The sequence below is a fragment of the Orbicella faveolata genome, unplaced genomic scaffold (genome assembly GCF_042242905.1).
Source record: "Orbicella faveolata isolate gen_17 unplaced genomic scaffold, um_ofav_v1 contig_4, whole genome shotgun sequence".
NCBI classification, from domain to species: domain Eukaryota; kingdom Metazoa; phylum Cnidaria; class Anthozoa; order Scleractinia; family Merulinidae; genus Orbicella; species Orbicella faveolata.
Genome location: NW_028301569.1, coordinates 8,069,410 through 8,080,038, shown reverse-complemented (window position 1 = coordinate 8,080,038; position 10,629 = coordinate 8,069,410). Strand labels below are relative to the sequence as shown.

Here is a 10,629-nt window from a genome sequence, read left to right as displayed (position 1 = left end):
CTTGAGGCAAATGTTAAAGCCTGAAAATATTCAACTTTGAAGATAGTTATTAGGCCCCTCCGTTTTCACAACTCCAGTGCGTCCAAATTATTGTTTGCATTCGTCTAATCATTTATGCTGTGACGTCAAAACTTATCTGTGACGTAACGCAGTTTAGAATTTAGTCCTGCTTACAAATGAAAGTCAGTTTCTGAATCTGAGCTCAGTAATTCATTACACGGAAATTATAGGAAGTGTTTTAAAGGTATCGACACTTCGAGTGGAAAACGGAAAGGAAAAAGAAACTTGCAGTCTTAAAAAATATTGCTAGGACTGCTAGGTAGACTGTAAGTTCCTTTAGCAGTTCTTTTTCACACGAAGTGTCGATACTGCTCCCCACTCCCACTCGTAATTTCCCCGCTCGTCCCAGATCTTTTCAGGGAGCCACGTTTTTTGCGGTCAAGCAAGGAAGCGACGTACTGGAGAAATTGTAATTATCACTTTAAAGTAATTCTTGCGCAAGCTACTTCCCACCCAAAATAAATAATGCACAACCTTAAGGTCAGAAAAATATTTCATACTCCATAAAATTGCCAACCCTCTCCTCCCTCAAAATAATGGTCCGTCCCTAATGACTGAACGATACAAAAAAGCTACAAACAATGCAAGTAAAACACCATCATATTGTTAAACCGCATGAATATATTTGAATACACAGAGCCAACATACACAGCCAGTGACTAATAAGTACTCTAAACAAGATAGGAGCTTAAAAATACTGAACATTGTCAATTAAAGTTTGTTAATTATCTCCATTGAGACCATTTACAGCTGTCTCTACCACACCCATTAGCCTGTTAGAAGGGTCGTCACGCAACGATTCTTTCTACTTCCATTGCGTGATGTGCGTGACGACAACTACAGCTACATTTTCATACCTCTAATAAGAAGAGCTGGAAAAGTGAACTTTAACACGATTCGCGTTTTACAAATTTTTATCAAAACAAAATGCTATTTTCTGAACAAGCAAATCAAACTTGAATTCAAGCCTTCCATGAAAATTAACATAATCGACACTATTACAATAATGTTATCCTTGAATATTTGCATGTAAAACGGTGCTAAATAAATTTGTTTCAAGCTTAGAGCAGTTTTCAATTCACTATTGAGAGCTGGGTTTATTATCATATGAAAAGAAAACTATTTCTTACAAAGAAAAAAAAAATTTACTTGCAGGGCCATTGCCAGAAAAAAATATTAAGTGATACAATGTCATTTGTTTAAATCTCTTCCTAAGTATTAAGAGGCAAGTGCTTTGGTTTGCCTGTTACTAGCTACAGCCCAACTAAAATGATAAATACTGAGAAATGTAAAAGGCCTTAGATCTATTCACTTACAAAAAAACATTCATTAACGTATCCACTATAAAGAGCCTTTCTTCCTTTCCATCAGGCACAGAAGCCAAACTGGTATTTTTAAGCTATGCAATCTTTTCAGCTAACAATCCTCACTAAATTAAAATACAATTGATTGCATGGGAATACTTAAGGGACATACATCACAGTATAGCCTGACTTTTTCAAATCTGGTGTAATTTTCTACTGGAAAAGGACTCCAGCAAAAGAGATGGCTTCAGTTAATCTGTCATGGAGAGAGGCCCAAATGGCAGCACAGGACTCGACCAGCTGAATTATATAGATGATGATGATGATGATGATGATGACCGTGACAGTGATGGTGATGATGATAATGATCAATCAATCAATCAATGTATGATGCTGATGGTGGTGGTGGTAGTGATGGCGAAGATGACGAAATCTTCCTCATTCTTTCTCGTTTTATTAGTCCACCCCACATATGCTGACAATCTAATTAGTGAACAACTATTTTAAGTTTCCAACATTTTTACGGTAATTTTGCGATGTAAGTCCCTTAAGCTCTAGCTTTACAAATGTCATTTGAAAACTGCTCAAAATACTGCATACCTCGGAAATTAGTCTACTAACTATGCTCGGAACAGCCTAATGTAACACACGGAGCAATCTCTTTCTGTAAATATCATACCAATATATTTGACTTGCAAACAATTCTATGGTACAGCAAGGCAACATGGACATGCCATTGTACTAGAAAATTCATTACCTGATGAGGAATCTCAACTTACCCTGCACACCCCCCCCCCCCTCCAAAAAAAAATTCTCCTTCCCCCTAGTAAAAACCTGTGGGATAGTGGTTATCGAGCAATGTTCCATGAGAAATTGACACATCAGGTAATGAATTTTCCTCGATTCTCATAGCATCACTTTGTAAAAGAGGAAATAATCCAATTTTGCCAGAGAATGCTATGTTTAGGACCGGCCATCAAAATCCTTATAATAATAATAATACTGTACCAGCAAGTCCCAGTAACGTACACTAAATATAAAGTTAGCCAATCAGAATTATATCAAATTACAAGGCCCTATTGAAAATTGCAGTCCCACATCTTGACCTCACACTTGGCCAATAACCCATATTATCATATGGCTACATGTAGCTCTGTGAGCCGGCAAGATGAATCAAATCCTGCGCTGTGATTGGCTACCCGAGCAGGCAAGATGGAGCTGTCTTGCCCACTTGGGACTACCCGCTGTGTCCCGCGAGGAAAATTTCTCTGAAAGCCATACAATAAATCCTTTATTGACCAAGCTTGTTTGGTCAAGGTGGCAGGATATTGGCCTCGTTCTTTTTTTGCGAGTTTATGGACCGAGATGGAGTCAAGGTCCATAAACAGGCAAAAAAGAAAACTTGGCCAATATCCAGCCATCTTGACCTCACACTTGGTCAATAACCCATATGTATTAATCCTTCAAACAAACAATTAATATTGACCACTTGCTCATTCTCCTAAAACATACTGTCAAGTATGCATTGACTTCACTGCCTTATGCAGCTATGAGAGGAGATGTTGCATTGATTTTATGATGAGAGAACAGATTTTGATCTCTGTTGAAGCTTGAATGGCAAATTAAAACAAAATTAGTCAACCAGTCCCCAATTGTTCGAAGGCTGGATAACGATATCTACTGGATAAATTACTATCCAGTGGATAAGTGTTAAGAAAACAAACCACACTATCTGCTGGATAGCCATTTATACTGTGGATGGCATTATCCAAATTTTGAACAACTCAGGCCAGTTGTAAAAATTTTAAAACAACCCCTTACCCAAACATAAAATAACTCAAATAAATTTTTGGTATTCTTATGACAAGTAATACTAAATGCTGGTTGAAAAAACAATCCACAGAGACAGATAACCTACAACAAAAGTTAAAAAGAAAATGTATGAGCATTATCAAAGTTGGCCACATTACTGAGTCCATAATTTGTTGTTCGTATACCCAAGGTTGTTTCAACATCGATTAAACAAATTTTTCACGGCTTTTGTACAGCTAGGTCGAAGAGATAATTCATCACTATAATCATATGCTTCTATTATGCTTAACACATCTCAGAGATAACTATGTTTGTATGTGAATAAATGCATATCTCATTTTTACTTTTTTAAAAACGGTTATAACGTCTGGAATAGTTGTGAACCCTTCTTCAGATATATCCTAAATTTGCAGTTAATTCTCTATTCTTCTCTTGGGACCAAAAAGTAGTAATAATTTCTAAGCAAAGCACTAGGGATTTTAGAAAGAGCTTTTCCATCTATTACATCCACCCTAGTCAATGTTTCTTTCAATTATAATATACAAAAGGCAGAAAACTCACAACTGCAGTTTAAATTAATTAATTTCCATGGCATGAAGCTGCTAGGAGTATTGCCACTCAAACACTTAAAATTTATTTTCACAACTGCTCACTTTGTGTACATACAGTGGAACCCCGTTAATATGGTCACCAACAAGCCACAAAAATCTGGCTGTATTAACAGGCTGGCTGTATTAAAAAGGTTCTTTAAATAAGAAAATGACTGACTGAGCTTTAGTTTGGGCCAGAATAAAGTGGCCGTAATAACGAGGTGGCCATATTAATGGCGTGGTCGTAAGGCAGGGTTCCACTGTCACTACAATGATCATTCATGTCTCAAATTCTTTCTCGCAGTTCAAATATATTCACCTGCACTGTGGGTATCTTATATTGCTTTTTGAATTTGTTGTTTTATGTGAATTAAAGTTGCGACAGTATACAGTACCTTCCAGGCAAGTAAAAAAGGCTCAAATTGCTGATGCTGGTGGAGTATCCTGTATCGGAGGCTCCTGAGGAACACTTTCTTTCCCTCTTGCTCCGGAACTCCGAGGACTGTGCCATGGTGTTTCTTTAAACAGAAACCACAAGTTTCCGCCCCAAACAAAAAAGTTGAGGAATCCAAAGACCTGCAAAAGAAAGAGTGAATTTTCAGAGGTAACATGGGTAACCAGTTCAAAGAAAAATTAATACTAATTTCAAATTAATAGATTTGAAATTGAATCTAAAGTCAAGGGAGCAGGGTTGCCGAAGTGGTGGGAGGCCAGTGCTCCCATCAATGTGGCCCGAGTTCGTTTCTGGCACGGTGCCATATGTGGGTTGAGTTTGTTGCTGGTTTTTGCCTTGCTCCGAGGGTCTTTCTCTGGGCATTCCGGATTTCCTCCCTCCTGAAAAAACCAACATTTCCAAATGCCAATTTGATCAGGATAGAGGACCTGTGTGACAAACAGCTAAGGGCCAAGGGCCTTTCCCTCTAAAAATCATAATTTTATTTACTTATGTATTTATTCATATTATATTTTGTTTATCTATGATGATAGATTAGGCAATAGAGTACTTTTTCCTTGCTTACATAGCCTCATCAAAACACAAGGGAGGTTGGGTGAATTCAAGACAGTTATGCAAACCCTTGACTCTGTCTTAGGTATGTATAACTTTGGAAAATTCTTTCACCCTCTGAGTGTTTAGATGAGGCTATGTAAACAAGGAAAAAGTCCTCTATTGCTTTTATGAAATATTTCTCAAAAAAACCCGCAAATCTAAAATGTCACAACTGTGGCATACTCTCATCTCAACACACCTATTGACCAGTGAGAGTGGACATGGTATCTCAGTTATTTTATGAAAACATTTAAGTCATGACTTACCACAGACACAGTTGCGGCACCGTAAGTGGCCCCAAAAACCCATGCACATTTAGTAACCTCTGTATTAGCACAGGTGGGGTGGTCACTGAGTATTTTATCTTTGCTTGTAGCATCTTTCAGACCAGACAAGGCTGATGCCCATGCTATGGCACTCGTGAACCAGAAGATGACCAACACAATAGTGACAACAAAATCCTATTCATTGAAAAAACAGAAAGTCAGATTACAATGTAGTTAAATGAATGTGAGGTTACATAATGGTTCTGGGGGACGGGGAGGGCGTGTACTCTACAAAGTTTTTGGTGGGGTTTGCAGCTCAAACCTTAAAACCCTGACCCTGTTTCAGACCAAAATCTGTGACGGCCCATACCCTATTTCAGACCTAAGTAAAAAGTTGCTACCCTATTTCCGACCTCTAAAATTACTAGATTTATGACTCTAATAATTATATGCCCGCAGCTAACCAGAAATGGCTTCCATTTGCGTAAACATTTGGAGAAGGGCTACAAAGTCGCCAATGTTGGTGCAGAAAAAATTTAGTTTCTTGAGAACAAAATACTCATTGTCAAGCCAGAGTGAAAAACATACCCTATTTCAGACAAAAATGGTCAAAATTTATGCCCTTTTTCAAACCAAAACAGCTCAAAAACCATACCCTTTGGGGCTGCACATACCTACATTGCCCATATAAGGGATGGTACAGGTATAGTCCACATACGAGCCAAGTGGGCCATCATACGGGCGTTTATCTCTAGATGAAGAGACTAGGAGTGTTTCTACTCCTCCCTGGATGGGATGCTAGTCCATCACAGGGTTACCCACCAGCATAACTTTGCTGGTACCCATTAATACACCTGGGTGGAGAGAGGCACTGTGAGAGTGAAGTGTCTCGCACAAGAACACAACATAAAGTCCTTGGCCATGGCTTGACCTGGTCCGCTTGATCCGGAGGCAAGGGCACTATCCATGAGGGCAACGTGCCTCCAAGGGAAAACTCCCCAACACCCCCCTTTCCCAGGTTCATTTGATGCAACATAAACCAAGTGATCTTCACTCACGATCCCGATCTGTTGATCATCCTGAAGAAATGACTTTCGTTCGTCTCCATTAACTTGCGAGCATTGATATTATAACAAGGACAGTTGTTGTCAACAAGCAATAGTTTGCAACAAGAAATAACAAGAATCTTACCACAACTGGGAAAGAAAACAGACCAACATCAGTCGAAGTTGCCTCCTTTGCTCGATCTTCAAATAGGACGTAATAAACAAGAGCAACAAGGACAAACAGCATAGAGACCACACCCGTGAAGACAAAGTACTGCGACTCCGACTTATAGTTCATGTCTAGTGTATATTCTTCAGAAGTCTCCGTCTCGTTAGCGCAAAACCGTCCATCTGCAGCTGTGTACAGGGTTATGCTATTGAATGGGTAGTAGAATTTACCCTTGACATCACGTGACAGTAACTCCTGTGGATTTACTTGACAGTTGACTTTAAATTGAAAACTCCCCACAAAGCCTGCCACTGTTGCAAATGCAAAGATGGTGATGAACTAAATATAAAAGGAAACAAACAATGCAGGGGTCAGTGGGTTAAACTCTGTTTGAATCCTAGCTGTAAGAAAAAAAAGAGTTATATGGTGAGTATGATTCGATTTAGCACTCACGGCACTTATTGTATTTTGGGAAGCCTAACAGGGGTGCTTGTTGGAGACAGAGAAATTTTATAGGATTTAGAATGATGCAGGGTTGTTGCTAAGTGCTGGCTACTGGCAAAATTCCCTGGCTGAGAAAAAGGTGATCGCTGGCTGGATTTTGGCAGGTGATCACTTGGTAAAGGACAAAGAACGGTTTGTTGGTTACGCATGTACAGTCATTCAATATCTGAGCCATATCAAACTGTCTAAATGAAAAGTTTGAAATAAATTCCTGACTACCTTGAGTATTGGTGCCACTATAACGAGTAAAGTAATTGAAACCTTGTTTTGAGCACTTGTTTAGCGTGTTTTCTTTCTGTGTACTATGTCTACCATCTAGTAAACACAAAGCTTGGTAGCCCTGCATTCAAGGCGTTGACCAAAATTTTGTTCCAGGTCTCTTGAGGAAAATGGTGACCGGCTCATTGAGAATCTTAGCTGGGAGACTATTTTCTTGGCTACAACCCTAAGGATGGAGTGGTAATTTTTTGTTTTGAAACAGAATGTTTAAAACAAAATTTACTTTTGAAGGAACCGTGTCCTCATGAGAGCAAAAAAAATAAATTAATACATAAAAACTCACAAAACCAGTTCTTTTGTAATGCTACAATGATGTCATCAGTCCAGAAGGAAAATGAACCACAGATGTATGGCATAGGGGCACTTGTTGGAGAAGGGATGCTACCTAATGGAAGTGCTCATTGATATACCGGTTCTTATTAATAAAAACATCTGAAATGGGTTCACTTATTAGGCAGGGTCCCAATGCAAATAGAAGGAATTTGCAGGATGCAAAATCACCTAATTATTAGTAATAGTAATTGGACCCAGTGGAGTACAATTCAGGGAGTAATTGCACAGGTAATTTCAAAATTGGATGAGCATGAAGCACGAGGTCGATTTGAAATTACAAGCAAGATTACTTCCTAAATTGTATGACACTAGATCCAATTACTAATTAATCGTATCTATTACAAATTTTGGAATTAAAAATGTCTTGAGAACTACTTTTGAGCAAAAACGTCTGTAGTGCTTTGCATAAGTTTTGAAAACTGTGCAAAACATTGCAAAGGAAGCCATTAAAGTGCGTTTTAATTGACGTGCCAATTACAGGTATCCAATCACAAAAAGTTCAAATTGGATACCTGTAATTGGACACCCATGTGACCACGCGCCAATTTCGTGACAAATAGGTGTGTGGATAACTAATCGCGATCGAGAATTTTGTTATGGATATGATTAATAGTATAAATCCTGAGGCCTCTCCGCGAATAAATCAAGCATCAAAAGCGCAACATCATTGAGTAACTAATATCAGAACTGTATAACCCTGTTCAGGGGTTATGTGATTTTGCTCCATTGTATTCAAACAAGAAAATCTGTTAGATCTTATAACCGCACTTTTAAAATTTAACTGTTTTCCTAGTACTACAGTCGCAACGCAGTGCACATTCCAAAGCAGTCCTTGATGATTCATTGATAACTGTCGACATCACATCACTTGATCAACACAAACTGTGTTATTGCACCATCACTCTTAGCCTTTGTGAAATTTATGAAGATGTAATGGTCTTAACCTGGAAGTTCGCTTGGGACATGCCCATGAACAATACAAAAAGGAAACGATTGTCACACTATTAATAATGCTATTAATAAACAGCTTTCTTCCTTAAAAGTCAAAATTTAATTTGTTTGTGCTATGTGTAAAGCAAAGTAGTCACGTGAGTCACACAATCCGAGGTTTACGCTATGCACAGCTAATTTTAGAATGATTGTGTTTTTTCCCCTAGCACTGACATAAACTCTGCAAGTTCTGGCAAGCTCCTATTTATCTCAGCAAATATTTAATTTTCCTTCAGATCTCTTAACTCGCTGCGATGAAACAGCCACAGAATTCACTTCATTTGCCTAAACCCACAAGAAATACTCACAAAATTGCAAATAAATTAATGACCGTCGTTTCCAGCGAAATAAACTTGCAAAGTAAACACGATCTTACACAGTGTCACGTGGTGAAAGTGAAAGCTACAACGTCACTGCAGTCCATGGCTGACATAATACCTTTTTTTGCCTACAAGTCAAGCTCTGTGAGCATGAAGCGTGATGAAATTAAAATTGAACGCAGAACATGATCAAAAGCTTAAGCCTTGGTTTGGCTACCAGGTGATGCTTGTTGCCTGGTAAAATTTTACGCCCTTTCTACCCCAAGGACTAAAAGTTAAGGCTGAGCACCGATTTAGAGCATATACGTACAGATGTACAGTCATGTATTGATGTTAAGATTTATACATTCTTTACAGTCTTCTGATCACTCTATCACTTAATTCAATACTCATGTGTTTATTTGAAAGTGATACCGGCCATACTGTCATTTGCATTTGTAACTATATTTTCACATAAATTTCATGTACTATTTTAGTTTTTGCATCATGCATACATAAACTTACTTATTCATGTATGCTTACAAATGAATGACGAAATTACTCAACTATTCAGTTCTACACTGGCAGTCTAGATCACCAAAATGTAACGCAAATATTATAAATAGCTCGGTCTGCAAAAATATTAAGTTATTTGGAATTTTTGCATTTAATTTCCATTAGCCATGCACTCATTATCGGTTGAAAACTTGTTAAGTTATATTACCAGATCCTTAAAAGTGTAGAGCAATAAGTTACGTATCTTTACCATCAAGGCAACATATCGGTTTTTACACACAGTCTTGCTAGGCCACAGATTTTAAAGAAACAGCTTTGCATGCAGATAAGCTTACGAAAAGCAGCGGCCAACTCGATCCGAATCAATGATCAAATATCATACTAAAACGAGGCGATTGTACCGCAGACTTACCAGTTCGATGCCTTTGATGAATCCCTTAGGCTCCTTCAGTATCTCTATGTTTGGTTTTTGGTTCATTTCGGACGGAAGAAGAATCACTGATCGAGATGTTTGAGCTAGTCTCAGTCACACACCTGCCTTAGTGCCTTCCCGCGCGCCTTGCAAGCTCAGCAGCCCGGCCGCTTTTCCCAATGACCTCATTAGTTATTTTGGGGAGTCTTGCGGGTCACGGGCAAATGTTCGCGGGTATCACGGGACGCCGCAGACCCACAGTACTTAGGTTAGAGTTTCCAAGGCTAAAATTTGCACTGTTTTCTAGCTTACGTGTTAGTTTTTCCTGAGAATTTCATTTGATCAAGAAGCTATCCGCGATCGTATATCGCATTTAAAAAATTTTGTGGGTTTCACCAAGATCCCCAGAATATGAACAATATCCCACGAAAAAGAAAATCCGCCAAAATTCCCTGCATTCTTCAAATGGTTGAAATAGCTCTAGATGTCATCTCTCCATCGGGAAAGATGGAAATGAGAGGACAGCGGGGAAGGGGATTGTGTACCAACAAGATATTTGGCTGTTGACACAAAGAGTTCGCTGTTTTGAATTAAGGTTTTATGTAGTTTTTATTAGCTTTATTTTTCTATAGTCTCTCTACAGGTCCCCTATTTTGTCTTGAGTTAGTCGAGATCGCAAGCAAATGTATTAACCGCAGATTTGAAAAAGCCAGAACGCAATGGGTGGCCCTGGGGAACAAAAATAACTCGTAGCAAAAAAATGAACGTCTGTGGACAGACCTACTGAACACGTTAAAGGAGCTTTTTTAATAAATAAAAAGTTTAGTTGTCATATCAGTGTTTGCAAAAAAGTATTTATACCAAACAACAATGACCAAGTTTTAGCATGAGTAAACAAAAGTCGCTCAATGTTTCCTATGCTTGAGTCTGTCTACCTTAGACGAGACATGTGTTAAGAGCGAAGAAAATCGTAATAAAATGAAATTCGATGTTGTTCCTTT

General features: G+C 38.5%; 1 protein-coding gene across 1 annotated transcript; it reads right to left on the bottom strand.

Annotated features, from left to right (window-relative positions):
- Positions 1-661: 661 nt before the first annotated feature.
- Positions 662-9,807, bottom strand: LOC110061708 (synaptophysin-like protein 1). Its single transcript, XM_020768556.2, has 5 exons — positions 9,629-9,807; positions 6,272-6,634; positions 5,081-5,275; positions 4,162-4,342; positions 662-3,278 (listed from the first exon to the last, which is right to left on the bottom strand). The coding sequence occupies exons 1-4, from the start codon at positions 9,692-9,694 to the stop codon at positions 4,184-4,186; spliced, it is 783 nt and encodes a 260-aa protein (XP_020624215.1). The 5' UTR covers positions 9,695-9,807; the 3' UTR covers positions 662-3,278; positions 4,162-4,183.
- Between the last annotated feature and the right edge of the window lie 822 nt (positions 9,808-10,629).

Excerpts from the sequence above, each read along its gene's own strand:
- LOC110061708 (XM_020768556.2), bottom strand. The coding sequence starts at position 9,694 with ATGAACCAAAAACCAAACATAGAGATACTGAAGGAGCCTAAGGGATTC. Across the intron at positions 6,635-9,628 it reads TCATCAAAGGCATCGAACTG|TTCATCACCATCTTTGCATT; the intron begins GTAAGTCTGCGG and ends TTTTATATTTAG. Across the intron at positions 5,276-6,271 it reads TGTTTTCTTTCCCAGTTGTG|GATTTTGTTGTCACTATTGT; the intron begins GTAAGATTCTTG and ends TTCAATGAATAG.